This window comes from Meleagris gallopavo, chromosome 6 (assembly GCF_000146605.3).
Source record: "Meleagris gallopavo isolate NT-WF06-2002-E0010 breed Aviagen turkey brand Nicholas breeding stock chromosome 6, Turkey_5.1, whole genome shotgun sequence".
NCBI lineage: Eukaryota > Metazoa > Chordata > Aves > Galliformes > Phasianidae > Meleagris > Meleagris gallopavo.
In genome coordinates this window covers 28,019,344-28,036,261 of record NC_015016.2, presented here as the reverse complement: position 1 = coordinate 28,036,261, position 16,918 = coordinate 28,019,344, and the positions used below count along the sequence as shown (strand labels likewise).

The following is a 16,918-nucleotide window of genomic DNA, read 5'->3' as shown; positions in this document are numbered from 1 at the left end:
TAATATCATAAAACATTGAATTCATACTCCCCATGAAGTCCTTGTAATGGAACTTCATACAGAATTGTTGCTGTAGTTTGAGACTATATATGTACCTAAAATGAAATACAATTCTTGCTGTTTATAGCATTATTATTTTTCCTTTCTATGGATGACAGGAAAAAGTTAATGAACTATTGTTCATTAAGTTTAATACTGAGTATTTGTTTTGACAGCTATTTAAAGAACAATTTCTGAAAACCAACTTTCTTTCTAGTCAGACAAGTTGTATTCTTAAATGTTCACTTCCCTTGCTACAATACAATCCCCCCTTTTCTGTGCTTCCTGATTGGCTTAGCTCAATTTAAGGTAGAGAATTCGATTTTTACAGTGGTGGAATTCTTGGGTATTTTAGCAAACTTCTATTTATTAATAAGCTAAAAAAATGTATGATAGGATAGCAAATAATAAAGCTCAGGTACTATTTGCAAATACTCTAGTTAGACAAGATTCCACTGGAAAATGATTTTGTCAGCGAGTCTTTGGGTAGAGTTTACTATGACTTTTAAACTATGTATTTATATAGCACAGATGAAAGCAAAAAATTGAGCTAACTGACATTTTAATTAAATTTATGGCAACCCAGCATGGTACAATCCAATAGTCTCTATGGTTTTTTTTAGCCCTCAGAGAAGGGGAAAAATAATCTTAAAAGTTAAGAATTACAATTTTTCTTGTAGTGAAATTGTGGACCTTACTTGTTTTCTGAATTATATTTAGAAGTTTCATTGTTTTAATCCCTAAGGAAAATAAAACTGAAACTCTTATGAATTATGTTTAAATTTATGGTCTGATGCCAGCAAGTCCTGATTACTATCACCTTCACTCCATCATTCCATAGTAATTCGTATGAACCAAGGAATATGCACAGATTCATACTGTAAGGATTAAACTAGAGGTCTCCTTTTTGTTTACCTTGTATTGGAGCAAGATATAGAAGTCTCGCTGCCTTCTTGGTGCTGCAGGCAGTGTGCACATGGTGCATCTGTGTGCAGGCTTCTTTCCTGTGCTATTGCCCTTTACTGTGCTCAGGGAGGGGTTACAAAGTCTTTCCTATAATCATTAAGGATCTAACTTCCTTTGTGTTGCAAAATAAGTGTCTGTTATAATAAGATACAATGTAAAGCATGGTGGGAGCTGCTTCTTTCTTTTTCTACTGCTCCTGGCTGGCAGTGGTCGATGGGTTGTGGTACAGTGGCTGCATAGCAGAGTGGTCAGTGTGAGTTTAGAGGATAAGTTTTGTGCACACCCATGGGGCAATGGCTTCCTGTCTCTTTATTCTTGGATTTAGCATTCATCATTCTTCTAAAGGATTGATGCCGAAGAAGATTGGTGATGCTCCATTCCCACTGTGTGTTTTACTAGTGGGGAATTCTTACCTTGTTAACCCCTATCTTTGAGCTTGCTTTGCAGCTTAGACATCAGCCTTGTTCTTACAAAATACCAAGAGGTTAGAGCTGATGATTTGGTAGAGAAGTGTATTTCATGGAGTGGGAACACATTAAGAAATTCATAGAACTTAAGTATTTTCATCTAGCTAAGAGCTGTTGGCTCAGTATTTGGAGTTTAGAGCATGTTAAGAGTATAAACATATGCAGTGTATACAGTGCTGGTTTTACGATGTTCTGTAGTTTAGATGGGAGTTTTTGAAACCTTTTTCTTATAGGGATGGAAGAAATGCAGAAGAAAATTTAAAAATTTCTTTTCGAGATAGCCATCTGTGCTCTTTCCATTTATAAATTGGCTTCTCCATAAAATGTGTGTATCCGTACATAGAATTATGTATACATGTGCGCACATACAGAATACGTGCATTTGTGTATGTCTATGTGTATATAATTTTTCTTGACTGAGAAATACTGTGGGGGTTGTTTTTTTATCTTGTAGCCAGTAACTGCTATAGTGCTAAAGAAAGAAACAAATGCTTATGATGTTATGCTTTCTGTTGTATTTGTAAGCTTTCTAAAATATGACTAGACGGTACTTTGGAGACTGGAATCTCTTCTGGTTTCACAGTTGTCTTTCACCTCTATCTTGAATTCCTTAGGTTGAAGTTATTTTTTAAAAGATCTATTCTCTAGTCATTAAAGTGGGAATCTTTCCTATTTATTTATTTATTTGTTTATTTTATGTTTTGCATGTGAGTGAAACTTGCCTATCTTAAAGGCTACTTAATCCCTGTGAATTAAATTTATGTTCAAACACTTCCAGTGTTTTGGATAAACGGATGACTTACTCTTCTGCTTGCATGTCCATTTTAGTTTCTCAAGTCTGTCATTTCAGACATTTCTTCACTTCACGTTTGTGTCCTCTCGTCTTCCTTCTTTCTGTTTGTTCCTTTTTTTTATTTTTGTCTTTAAACTACTAGTATATGCTGACTATGACCCATATGCTGTGGCAGGAGTGTGTAATGACCATGGCAAGACGTACGCGCTGTATGCTATCACAGTCCATCGAAGAAATGCAAACAGTGAGGAAACATGGAAGACATATCGGCGCTACAGTGACTTCCATGACTTTCACATGAGGATCACTGAGCAGGTAATTCATCGCGTTGAAGTCTTTTAAGATTTCTATGAAAGAGGGTTTTTTTGTGTGTTTTTTTTTTTTTTTTTTCCCCTGTTAGATGGTGTGGCACAGCACTGGCTTTCTCAAAGTGGGTTAAGATGTGGAGTAATTGCACTGTATTTTGCATTAATGTGTACTTTTCCACCATTAATTTAATAATTTATACTGAGCTGCTTACAGGTGCAACTGTTCAGTACGTGATGTCTGTGTAATTCCTGTAATAAAAGCATATGTACTGCTAGACTGCACTTTTATTGCTATACTTGTATGCTCAGATTCTTAAACCTCCTAAAACAAAAGAGAGAAAACGAATGAGACACTTGTAATTCACTGAAGTAAATTGTACGATCTCCTGACATCAAAAAGTCAGTGGTCATAAGAATAGTGGCCTTAAGAGAGTAAAAAAAGTCAGATTTTACTGCATCACCTCAGTAATGAAGAGTTGAGTTCTCAAATGCCCAACAATATTGTTTTGTTTTGGAAGTAAAATTAACATTCCTGCTGACGTTCTTAATGGCATCTTACAGGTAAAGGTTTGAATCTCTTATTTAAAATTAGTAGGAGGGGTAAGGATTTGGTGTGTTACAGTATCTGTATGGACTTTAAAGAAAAATGCTGAATTGATTTTCATCCAGTTTCTTTAGTTAGTAGAGTAATATTATTCAAAGTATTGTGTTGCTTTTTATATCTATAAAATAGAAGCTATTCTTTGCTTACATGCTTCTGTTTTGATGCAATTATCTAAATAAAAAATAGACAACATTCTGTTCAATTCTTTCCTCTGGCACTTTGCAAGTGAATGAGATATGTAACGTGGGTAAGATGTGTTATGTGATGATTTCTGTAGGCCATAAACGTTATACAACCTTTGTGTTCTTCCAAGGTTAATGATGTCTTCACAAAAAGTCCACGTGCAGGAACTAAAATGGAACAAAACTCTCATTAAATCTGTAATTTTATGATCTTCTCTAATGAGGAAAGTATACAACCTTTTAGAGACCAGATACTAAATACTGTCTTTACGCCTTAAAAAATTATTTAAGATTTAGAGAAAGTATTTAGATTCTGTCTATAAATAATCTTGATTCTTCAAGTTCACTTCAAGTTCATTACTGTTCACTCTTGTGAATTGTAGCAAAATTATTCAACATTCTGATATGATAAAGCCTCATCTTTCTATACTGTTTTACTGAAACAGCTGTTCTGTGTATAAAACTGGAATGGGGGAGAAGTCATCTGGTGCCTGTCATCATGATAACCTGTATAAACAGGGTGCTGCCATATACTGTAGTGATTAAAAATTTAAATTCTTCTTTAGTAAGTTTGTAGGAAGTATGAGAAGAAAGGGAAGATGTTTTAGAAAGATGTGCAAGTTCTCTTGATGTATAGTCATAGCCCTACTGACTTCTGTCTAAATAATAATGATAAATCCTGTACCTAAGCTTTTTGAGCAGATGTGAGGACATGAATAATTTGCGTTTGCAGAGTATACTAATATAAATCTGTATTCCAAAACTCAATATTGCTTGATGTGTTCTGAATTTAAATTTTGCCCTTGACTATCTCCTGAGAGTTGGCATGCACTCATTCTTTACAGCCTACCTTTTGGCTTCTCCAAGGTATCTGAGTTCTGAGCTTGATGCAGAAATTGTCTGTCAGGTATAATATGGTACATGAGAAGGGAAAATAATGACATCTATCATTTCTGAGGTTACATGGTGAGTTGAACCTCCACTGAACACTGAGCAAAAAATCTCTTTTTCTTCTAGTTTGAAAATCTGGCAAATATACTGAAACTTCCTGGCAAAAAGACATTTAACAATATGGACAGAGACTTCTTGGAGAAGAGGAAAAAAGATTTAAATGCATATTTGCAGGTAAGCTGTTATGTCTTCTGTTTTTTTTTTGTTTGTTTTGTTTGTTTTTTTCCCCAAGGTAGAAAATTTGCCTGAAAATTTGGTGATGTTTTATAAAAAGAACAAAACAACACGTTGTGAGTGTCCCAGCAGAAGTGCCAAATCTAATTTTGAATAATGTGAGTAAATAAAAATGGCATAGGTCTGTCATCAATACGTCCTGATGTTAATATGGGAAGCACAGGTGCTCATTTTCTGAGATTATGTTTCTCAAATTGCAAACAGAATTCATCCAGAAAGCCTTAAGTTCAAACATTATATTTTCTAGTTATTTCACCTTTTCTGTGCTGTTTAGTTTTATTCTCTGCCATTTCTGCCCTTGCTTCTTTGAGCTGGTGAGATTCCAATTGTTGCTTTTGGTTTTTGTTGTTGTTGTTGTTGTTGTTGTTTTTTAGCACTACACCACTAAACTTTCTTTAAACTTTCTTCCATTACACTCATGTGGTTACTTTCTCCTGTGCTGTTGCATAAGGATTGGCATGGCACTCACTCTGCTGAATACCAGAACAGCACAGCTTCTCCATTCAGATGAGAACTCTGTTTTATTTCACAGGGACTTCCTTGTCACTTAGCACCAAAGTATGTTGACTGACTTGATGGATGTTTTAAGAATAATGAAAATGTATTTAACATATTTTTCTGTGAGATGCTATAGTTAACATATTAGTTAAGAATTATAGAAATTACCTGTTTGCAGATTGTTTCCATCTTTAGAATAGTGTTATGTTGGAATAAAATTTAGAAGATGCATGAAAAAATACATTGCAAAATATGCTGACTTTGCGTATGAAACTTTCACTAAACTGCATGGCTCTTTTCAAAATTACTTTAAAAGTGCCTTTCAAAAAATATTTTACTCAGCTCCTGTTAAATCCTGAAATGATGAAAGCTTCTCCAGCTCTAGCCCATTATGTGTACGACTTCTTGGAAAATAAGGCCTACAGCAAAGGGAAGGGGGATTTTGCACGGAAGGTAAGAATGATTTTACAACATCAATGAAACTTTTTAGAGCATTTGTTGGTGTGATGGCTGCATTAAACAAAGATATAGATCTGATATTAAGCAGCTATTTCATATATACTATGTTTGAATATGTGATATTCAGTTTAATGTGAGATAATATATGAAATGTTTTATATATGAAATACTATAAGCCATGCTTTCAAAAAGCTTTACAAAGAATCTGAGGGAATATAGAACCATGGATTGCACTAAGAATATTTTAAAATTGTGTTTGTTGCGAACTACTTTGTCAGAGACATCTCTGATTTTTTTCTTTTTTTTTTTTTGGTACTCATTTCTTATATCTTTTTTCAGTTCTTTACTCTGTATTTGCTGCTGTTACATACTGTCCACTCTTCAGCTCAAAAATTGAAATACATTTCCCTTCAAAAGCAGCTGCTGTGTGTTTTAGTTGTAGGCAGTGCCAATGATCAAATTCAGAGCTCTGAACTGTGCATTTATTTTATCAAGCCACCAGAACTCTCTTCAGAGAAATGATTCTTTGTTCACTTGACCAGTGTGTGAGCATCTGCTTTACAAATACAAGTATTTCTAAGTTTCTATTGACTTTTTCATATAAAAAGCATCTAAAACTGTAAGTTCAAGCTTCTTTATTTCTGAAGTACTTAACACAGAGCATAGTAAAACACTTCTTGTAAGTTTATCATTATTTATGTGATGACTCAGTAAGATTAGTTTTAACTTGAAATCCCCCACAATCTTTTGAGCATCACGTTAGTATTTGTACCTCTGGACTGAATATAAGGTATATATGAAAGCCATGTTTCAAAGATGGTCAGCTGAAAGCAGAAGGGAAACGCTTCTGGACGCAGGAGTCTCAGAGCAAAGAAATGGCATTAAATGGACAAGAAAAGGAAAGCAAATACAAGGAAAGAAAGGCTAAAGAATAGTTAAGTGGAAATGACTCAGGAAGAAGATCAATTGAAAGATGTGAAGGCTTGCAGCAGGGATGTAAGGACTGAGAAAGAAATGAAAATGAAATTAAAACTTTTTGCTGCAGTATGTAATGAGCTCAAGCAATTACAGTTGTCCTTCGTATAATTGTTCTCCAGAATAGCGTGATACTTCTCATAGTACATTAATTTACTAGTGTCCTCATAGATCATACAATTCTGGTTCAACATCTTCCCCTTTAGATGGACACATTTGTAAACCCACTGCGTAACTCTATGAGAAATGTATCAAATGCAGTCAAGTCTCTCCCTGACAGCCTCGCAGAGGGAATGACTAAAATGTCAGACAACATGGGTAAAATGTCAGAGAGACTGGGACAAGACATAAAGCAATCATTTTTCAAGGTAAGAAAAAATCTGGTAGTTAATATGTACTAGTCAATTAATAGGAGATTGTCAAGTCATTTTAACTTATGTATTATAACGAAGAGTTAGGTCCTTGGATAGGAGAGCAGTCTGTTCTTATTCCTATATCCCTTCTTTATAAGGTTCAGCAGTCATTATACTGCAAATGTGGAGTTCTCTTTGATGTTATGTAACACATTAGAAGATGGAATTTATGCAGGGTTCCATCTTCAATTCACTGCAGCCATTTGAGAACAATGTGGAGGTGTAATCGATTTTACCTTCCGTTCTCATAAAGCTAGATTGCTGCAGTCACTGCATTCGTTGGACAAAGAACGCATGTATTGAAAGTTAATAAGGAGATAATGTCTTCTATGCTTATTCCTTATTGAATTCTGTCTTTAATTAATTTTTCTTTCTGCCTGTCCTGCCATGTACTACCGTTATCTTTTCTCATGTAATGTATGCCTAAAATACAGCACCTTAAAGATATAGAGTCATAGCAAGGCATGCTATCTTCCTATATACTAGAAATCTTCCTGGTGTGTCTGTCTTACCTTCCTTTCCCTTGCTTTTCTACTTCTGTGTCTTAGATGTAGAACAGTAACCCAGATGAACTAAACATAAAAGGGAATAATAAATCTATGGTTTGGGTTTTTTTTGTCATTGTAAGGAGTGTGATTTTTATATAATTTTTATGTTCTTGGGTGAGTATTACTACCTCTGGACTTTCTGGTAGCTGGCAGCTTCCCTGGTGTGTGTGTAGCAAAATATATGCTGTTATACTCACTAGGAAGACTGTTACAAAGTGAAAGTTAAGATAAAGGAAAAATAACATAAGAAGTATAGTGATTTTTCAGCTAAAGCACTGGGCACTTGAGAAAATGTACATGATCATACAGGACCTGATTAGCTGGAATATGAAAATCTGCTGTAGTATGCAACTGACCTTTGACCGAATGTTTGGTTTTTGTTTTCATAATCATCTTGGGTATGAAAATGAATCTAATTTATTGGAGTTCTACAATATTGTCCTTATTATTAAAGCTTACCTTTTCTTGAATTGCAGGTGCCTCCTTTGATCCAGAAAACCTATTCAGATCCTGACCATTGCCGTGTTGCAGCAACAATTGATGACAGTGTGAGTCTGACACTGATAAATAAACGAGGCACTTAGAAGCAGGTGTTTAAGGCACTTAAATTTCTTTTAATAAATGTTTCCTTCTAAAACTAACTTCTTTTTAGTACTAAGATGGCTAGGCAGTACATTAAAGTTCACATGACAATGTTTTGGTGTTTGGGGTACTTATTTTTTAAGATTTGATTGAAGTTTTTATTCTATCTTCTATTTCTTTCTATTCAAAGTGTGATACCAGACTGTCAGCATAATTTCAGTTACGACTGATTTCTGAGAACATTTCAGGAGGCCTTCATCTAATGGATCATAAGTAGTGTTTAGTACATTTCTTTTAGACAAAGAAAAAAAGTTCATATAGTCCTGAGTAATAAACTTTCAGTATGTGGATACCAAAAATAAATGTAGTAATATTAAGAAACTTGACAGTGAAGTTGAAATTGTCGCGATGTGTGGTATTTTGATGTTGTTTTAGTTGAAACATTGATCATGTACATGGAAATAAAAAAAAAAAAAAAAAAAAAAAAGAAAAGAAACAACTTTCATGCTTAAGTAGGACAGAAATGCTGTGAGATTATCAGTGATTATATGCAGTTTACCACGGCCATAAGTGTGCACCTGTTTTGCCTTTCACATTTTAGGTTTTAGAACACATCAAAGCATTCCTGTTTGTCGTCTTGTGCATAATTGCAGTGATGGCTTGGTAGATGTATTTTTACTCAAATAACAGACTTGAGCCCCTCTGGGTTTTCCTTTTCCTTCATTGTTTTTCATTCTATCAGACTGTATCTGTGAATTTGTAATTGCAAACATATATCTTCTATCACTCTTGAGGCTGCTATTTTTGCACAGGCAAAACTAAATTATAGAGTCCAAATATATTAGCAGCTTCTTTGCAAAAAATTTCATTGATCTTCTGTAAATTGAATAGAAGCTGCAATTCTTGTTAGCTTCTAAGATAATTTTAGCTTGCTGTTCTATGAAGTATTAATAACGAATTTAATATTTAAGCAGCAACTCAGTCAAAAAATGCATTTGTTGCATTTGTGTTAAATAACACACAAGTGTTCTCTTGTGTAATACAACTGTAACTCCAAGTAACTCCATCTTTTATGCAGTAGTTTAGCAATGTATTGGCTTAAATTTTGGCATATACCAAAAAGCAGGCCATGAGAAGTTAATGTTATGTCTATAGGGGATAAAAGATGAAAAATGAATACTCTTATTAGAATTTAGTAAACTCTTCCTCAAATTTAATACTTTTCAGTAGTTCTGAATTTGTCTACCTAAGAAAATGCAAAGAGACAAGTTCTCTCCAGTTCATGCGTACTTGTATTAAGTTTGTTCCACTTCAGTACAGTAACAATTCCTTTTTTATGTTTTTTTCTTTAGAAAAAAAAAAAAGGTGTAAGACTATTTTATCCTTATTTTTCAATCTTTTATGCTGTAGTTGGTCACGTTATAGAAGATTTATGAAGATTTCATATTATAATAAACAATAGATTCAAGAGTTCTGACCCTGTTGTGTTTACACAGAAGCATTTGGTCTGTGAATTGTGCCAGTTGTGAACTGAAATATGTTTACTGATTCTATCTTTACTCACTTGATCAGGTGGATGACAATATTCCACTTCGAGTAATGCTCCTCCTAATGGATGAAGTCTTTGATTTAAAGGAAAGAAATCAATGGTTAAGAAGAAATATAAAGAATCTGCTTCAACAGCTTATTAGAGCAACGTATGGTGACACAATTAATAGGTACGGCTTTTCTTATATAGAGCTATTGTGTGAGTGAAGTTATGGAGACTGACTAGAAATCCTTTCTGACATTGCTATATTGATACATTCTTTCCCCTTTAAAGAGAATGAAGAGAAACCAAGTGCAAATTTGATGTAAATGTATACTTGCCAGAGAACTGCTTTCACAGAGCCAGAAGCTCTGTGAAAGCTGAATTAAGTTACATTATGTTAATATACATAATAAACAAATGTTAATATCATTTCCATAAACATACCACATTTGAATATTGAACTGTATCTGCTGATGAATTGAAGTAGTGATAATGTCAACTTTGATTAGTCAGTATTATTTTCAAGATTACAGGCTAACCTTATAAATAAGTACAATGAGTTTTAAGCAGATTCTTTGCTTACATAAACAGAATTTGAACAGTGCTTCATGAATAGGGGAGCTGTGCAAGCACAACATTTATATCATGTTGGAAGGAGATGTAACGTCATTTTTCCTACCTGCTTGGTCATCATATGTTTACTGAAGTGGAAAAAGGCCTTAGCTTCAGCAGTACTCAGAGAGCAATAAGGGACTTCAAATTTTTGTCTTGAGAATCAGTCTTTGATTTCATAGTGTGCCATTTTACAGAACCTACTTGATAGCATTGGAGAAGAACTGAAGTTGCACTTTGCACAACAGTACTCTTTAAAATGGTTCACTTATTTTTCCGTTCCTTCACTGAAATAAGAAAATAAGAGACTTGTTGCTTTGATTTTAGGAAAATAGTTGATCATGTTGACTGGATGACATCTCCTGAACAAGTAGCAGATGCTGTGAAACGCTTCAGGTATGTCTTTCGTGATATATGTTAAATGCAGAGTACCTGTCAATCGATGTCTAGTATATGTCCATCTTTCCTGTTGTGTGAGGAAATCATTACAGTAGAGGAGTCTATTTTGACCAGGCCCAGCCTTTTAGTTGTTTTAAGTGAGAAAAAGTATCTGTAACATAAAGAAAAATATTTCGGAATTTTCTCCTCTTCATTAAAATGTTCTTTTTTAACTGATCCTGAAGATCTGTGGTATTTGGAATTCATCGTGTTACTGGATGAAGTGTCTTGTTTACCTTGATGAAGGCATGTGTGTATCCAATCTTAAAAAGCAAACAGTTATTATTATTAAAAATCCTAGCTCCATGCTAGTACATGTTCTATACAAGGTCAAACAATTGAACTGAATTCTGAGTTTGAAATTGTCAGACCCTCTTTAGAAAAATCTGTATCATCATTCTGTTTCCTAAAATGCTCAATGACTTCAGAAGTATTTGTTGAATATAACACCCTCTCACAACTTCTGTTTTTTATTTGCATGGAGGAAAAGATATAAAGTAGAATAACCTATTAGCCAAAGGACCTATTAGAGATACTCTGTTATTCTTTAATAAAATGAGTTAAGAACATGCGTGCCTTAATCAGAAAAATAATGCGTCATAAACTGATGAAAAACAACTTTTCACACTGAGATTTGTGTTTTGCGTGGGGCATTACAATAGACTAAAGTGTCTTCATCTCACCTCTAGCTTATAAATAGTTCTACCTCCATGAAAGATCCATTGAAACAATTAGTAGATCAAAGTCTGTCAGTGACAATAAAGACTGATGCAATATGTGATCTTTGAATGATTTTGCTGTGTAATATATTCTTAAATTTTTCTTTCAACTGATTCCATTCTAAGTAGCATGAAGCAACTGTGAATAGATCTAGTGCATCGTAAATCTTTCTTCTGATTATTCCATTTTTCCCTTTCTTTTCCCTTCTCTAATAATTAAAGTATGTGTTAGGTTCTGTACAAGTTGTTTTCATGTATTTATCTTATGAGAAAATTTGGAGAGATTTAAATATAACCTTCCATTTGATTAAAATTTTAATGTATTTTGACAGATTTGCTTTTGTTACAGAGATGCCTTTTGGCCCAATGGCATTTTAGCAGAGACCGTTCCACGGAGAGACAAAGCTATTAGAATGAGAACAAGAGTAGCAGGGAAGACCAAATTGCTAGAGATAATGCCGGGTAAGGGGATTTCAGATTGAAGCTAAATAATCCTTAACTGCATATTGGTGCTGGAGTTAATGTTGATTTGTTGAAAAAATGAAAAGAAATGCTGACTTTTGAACTATATTCAAATAAAATGGTTTTAATTATTAAAGCACTGAAAATTTTCTCATGTGGTGACCTTTGCAACTTTAGTTCTTAGAACCAATCCTGTATTTAGTTTCACTAGAGGATTTAAGTTGAGTACATGAAAATCATATATTCCAGTGCAGCATGAGGCCCCACCTGGAGTACTGCATTCAGGTTTGGGGCCCCTTTGCACAAGGAAGATATGGAGCTGTTGGAGTGAGTCCAGAGGAGTGAGGAACTGGACTTGTTCAGCACAGAAGAAGAGGCTCCTCTGGGAGGACCTCATTGTGGCCTTAAAAGAGCTTTTAAACAAGAAATCGACTTTGTATATGGTGTGAAAGTGATATGGCAAGGGGGAACAGTTTTAAATTCAAAAAAAGGAGAGTTAGGGAGGCATAGGGAGGGAATTACTTTCTCAGAGGGTGTCATGGTGCTGGCACAGGCTGCCCAGAAAAGCTGTGGATGCCCTGTCCCTGGAGGAATTCGAGGCCAGTTTAGATGCAGCCCTGGGCAGCCTGGTCAGGTGAGTCGCAATCCTGTTCAGGACAGAGGGTTAGAAATAGATGATCCTTAAGGTCCCTTCAAATCCAAGCCATTCTATGATTATATACAGTGTAGAATGGATGTAATTTTCAGAGATCATTTCGACTCTGAGAGAACGTTTAGATTAGCCGTACTATCTATAATAGAGGCACTATTACTTCAAATTTCAAGCTGCATAATTTCTGATAGAAAGTCTGGACAAATTACTTGACAGACTTAATATTCAGTGTGTTATTAACTGAGATGTAGAATTAAATTTAACCTTTCATGTACTTTTCATTTTTGTAGATGAACTGAAGCACATCATAGGTGCTGAGACAACACGAAAAGGTATTCTTCGGGTCTTTGAGATGTTCCAGCATACTCAACTGAATAAGAGAATGGTATACGTCTTTCTGGAGAGATTTCTAGAAACCTTATTTCCACAAAATAAGTTCCATGAGCTCTTCAACAAACTGCATTCACGGTCAAAGCAGATGCAGAGGTATAAACAGAGACTACATTCTACTCAAGCGCCTTCCTTGCAGAAAAGGTGACACTTTAAACCTATTAAGCTGGTGTATGTTTGTCCAGGACTTATTACTTGGGCAGATTCTCTGGGGCTTCAAACTTACATGCTATTATTTCTGCACCAGTCTTTTAGTGTCACATAGTAGATTATTAATGCATCTGTAAGACCTGTGGATCTTCTCATCTTCACTTGTAATTCAACCACTACCAGAAGGGTTCGTGTGTCTTAAATGATTTGGTGCGTCTTCATGCAACATTGAGAAGAAAACTGGCCCACTATATAAGAATGCTGATTCCTTCCGTTCCTGAGGCGATGTTTGCCAGCAATGAAAAGTGCCAGACTGAGTGAAGCATAACGATGAAGGAAAAGAATGATGCGGTGAAGGAAAAGAACGTTTTGGCACTGGGAGATAGTGCAATGTGTGAGAATCAGGTGGAATTTTTCTACATTATGTCTATTGAGGCTCTGTAGGGCTTATTTAACATTCCTGTAAAGGCTGAGCTAACATGAAAAGCAATCTCTGGAACAGCAGATTTATAGAGGAGGGGAAAAATAGTTATACCCCCATTCATAAAAGTATATTTATTAAAGTAAAGTTGAGGAAATGTGATTTTTATGCCACACAAACTTTCCCTTTTATGTTTGGAAATAAAACTAACATTAGATCTGTTGGGGGTTTTAGTAAAGATGCAGTAGAAATAAAACCTTTATTCTGATTATTCTGTAGCTCTAAGGGCCATCTTCTGCTCTTATAGCACCTGACATACATTTTGCATGTAACTTCAGTGAAGAAGGGGCATCATATTTATGTTCAATTGGTGTATTTGAACATATGTCAAAATCATAGTTGCAGAAGGAAGGGGGTACATGTTTCAAAGAGCACAGATATCGTACTAGGAGATGAGGAAATTGCACTAAGAAACAATTCTCACACTATTCCCAACTAAAATCTGAAACTTTTTAGGGTGCAAAAGACTGTGTCCTACCTAATTGAAGGATTCCTTTACCTTTGAGCGTGTAAGGTTCATGGGGAAAAAAAAAAATGTTAGAATTAGTTGGTTCCTTACAGATAAAAAGATTTCATTAGTCATATGCAAACATTTGGGAATTCCTGAACGCATCCTAGTGTATATATGAAAATAAAAAGGAGATAAAATTACAATATTTTTTAAATATTTTTTATTTTTGCATAGTGTAAAATTTTAATAGAAATTTGACATCAAGGCCCCACATCCATCTGTTTAGTTCCATCAAATAATTTATGTCCAATTAAGAATAAAATAACAAATAATACTTTTAGGCCACAGCATACCTCAGTTCGTCTTTTCTTTTTCATAGTCCCCTACTGTTTATGAGCACTACTATCTGAGTGAATAGAAAGTAATTTTGCAGAGTCCATATTTCTTCAGAACGCTTAACACGGGATATGATACAACTATTGATTAAGGATACTTACAGCAATTTGTGTTTAAATGGGAACAAATCCTTCTACATGAGAGAGGAACACAGACCATTTATTAAAGCGTTCTAAAGAGAAGATAGAAGGCTCTCAAAGGACCTAGTTAATTTGACTGAAGCATCTATATAAATCATTTTTCTTATGGACTCTATTCACGCAATGTAGCCTTTTATCATACTACTTAACGATCATATTGTACTGTTAACGTTTTCATACAGTATGCATGGGCTCAAGTGCACTTGTTTGTTTTTTTTTTCCTTTATTGCAGAATTAAATACTGTAAGTTAAATCCCTTTCTTTTATAATTACCAAGAAGACAAGTTGGAAAATATGTAACAACCCTTCCCCCTTCTTCTCTGCAGATTTTGTAGAAGTGTGATTAAGTGCTGTTGAATTTAACAAAATTGTTGAGTTCCTGTGTGGAGTAGTCAGCATAGCCAGCTACTATTGTTTACATGCCTGTATCTTCCTCTGATGTCAGTGTAGACTATAGCATACCTGACATCTAGCTGATGAAAGATCGTTCAGCAATTGTTCTTGGTGATATAGTACTTACATCATTGATACTACCAAACCTAATTTATGTCTTTTTAAATCACTGAATTTGTTTTGCAGTATGAAAATGGGAAGTTTAAATGCTGTTTTGTCAAATCTGTGGAACCTCTTATCTATCTGCAGGTACCATGAAAAAATTCAAGAGAATGGTGATTGTGTGCAAATTGGGATTTTCTTAATTATCTGGTACATTTCTAGTAAAAAAAAAAAAAATTTAAAAATAATAATAATAATAATAAATAAAATAAAAATAAATAAAAAAAATAATATCTCTAGAAATGTGAACTGAACATAATACACCATGTTCATTAGTCATTTTACTTAATGGAATTTATTACATATATATATGCTTATACACACACTTATATATGGGTGTGCATACGTGTATATATATACTAAAGTTTTGTCTTCTGTATTTAGTTGCAGAATGTGGGTTCCTAATTCAGTTGTGCCTGTTGGCTGGCAAGATCGATCAGAAATTAATACTTTTGGTTTAAAAATTTGTACCTGTCTTTACAATGGTTTTCCTTTTGTCAATTCAAAATACCTTCCCTGTCAACCACGCAGCCTGTTGTCCTATAAAGTCTCCAAAACTGAATGTTAACATACAGCACTTAAGTGTATCTTCTGGCCTTTGGGTGCTGTGACTGGCCACTGAAGATTGTGCCATTGTCAACAAATGCACTTGTTTTAGCCTTAATTATTTTTAAGAGAAAATGAGCAATTGAGTTTTTCATTTGGTTCATCCTCAAGCTTGTGCTGCTGGTGTTTGCTAGAACTAAACAGTAAATTTTAAGTGCTACCAGAATGTGTACCAAAATAAAAAATATATGAAATCCACAATCTAAATTTTAATTTTGTGCAATATTTTCATTTAATGCATGTGTATTTGAGTAACTGTAAAATAAATGAATTTTTAACGTTTTAAAGTCTAGGTTAAAAATGTCTTCTCAGCTGAACAATTTTGCATTCTGTTGTTGCATTAGTTTATTTCAGGACTTGTTTTAAAAGTCTTATTTGTTACTCCGCTGTTAATTCCCTTGTTCTTAATGGTCCTTGCTCGTGGGAGCATAGCTCATACATTACAAGGGGAAAATCTAAAGAGCTCATCTCGTGAATATAGCCGTTATAGATTACTTGTGCATATCATTGTACAGTAAGTGTCAGCTGTGTGCCTAATTGTTCTGTTGATGCTTTTTCCCTCCCTTCCCCATCCTTTCGTTTCTGTAACAAAGAATGAACATGAAAAAACAGACTGCCAGGGTCACCTCTACTGGATGGCAGAGGACTCTGAATTTTCTTTTTTTTTTTTTTTCCTTCTTTCTTTTTTTTTTTTTTGAGTTTGCATTTATGTTCTGTCCAATAGAAAGGCTAAAAAAAAAAATTACACTAATAAAGTATTAACAGGATTACTGTGAGTCTCTAACATTTATTTTTAAAATAACAGGTATGAATGTTTCTGTGGTCTAGAAAAAAAAATTGCAGAGGATGACGGTTGGTGTTAAGTGCAACTTTAAAAAGAGAAAAAATCACTCCTTGATTTTTAAATGCTTTGTGAACTAGCTTTGCTTTTAACAAATGACATTACTACAGTGATTTTTCAATCAGTGTTTTCATTGTTCTATATTCTAAAAAGATATATGCAGAAACTATATAATTATATGGTGTATGCCTCTTTTTATTGTTGTTGGTTGTTTTTTTTTTTTTTTAACTTCACTTTTTTCCCGAGTTCATTTCGCAGCAGCTGGATCTACCATGGGAGCACAATTGTTATCCTTCATATATTTATTCCAGCTGTTTCACATTCATCAAAAAGATGAATTACAGAGATGTTAGTTCTTTGACCCAGGCGTAATGTGTTTATTGTTCTCACCAACTTGCACACTTCTGCTACAGGATATAGACACATCAGGAATTTCATTACTGACTTCAGACTTATTTGTTGAAGCTGTTATCCT

At 34.3% G+C, this 16,918-nt stretch overlaps 1 protein-coding gene across 1 annotated transcript in view; it reads left to right on the top strand.

Moving 5' to 3' along the window:
• The window catches only part of SNX13 (sorting nexin 13), a 41,802-nt gene extending 26,002 nt beyond the window's left edge, over positions 1–15,800 (top strand). The window contains exons 15-23 of the mRNA XM_031554044.1: positions 2,408–2,580; positions 4,377–4,484; positions 5,385–5,495; positions 6,683–6,844; positions 7,914–7,985; positions 9,592–9,737; positions 10,490–10,558; positions 11,669–11,781; positions 12,724–15,800. Coding sequence (XP_031409904.1) covers positions 2,408–2,580; positions 4,377–4,484; positions 5,385–5,495; positions 6,683–6,844; positions 7,914–7,985; positions 9,592–9,737; positions 10,490–10,558; positions 11,669–11,781; positions 12,724–12,971 — 1,202 coding nt within the window. The 3' untranslated portion in view covers positions 12,972–15,800. The remainder of the gene's footprint in view (positions 1–2,407; positions 2,581–4,376; positions 4,485–5,384; positions 5,496–6,682; positions 6,845–7,913; positions 7,986–9,591; positions 9,738–10,489; positions 10,559–11,668; positions 11,782–12,723) is intronic.
• Positions 15,801–16,918: the final 1,118 nt, after the last annotated feature.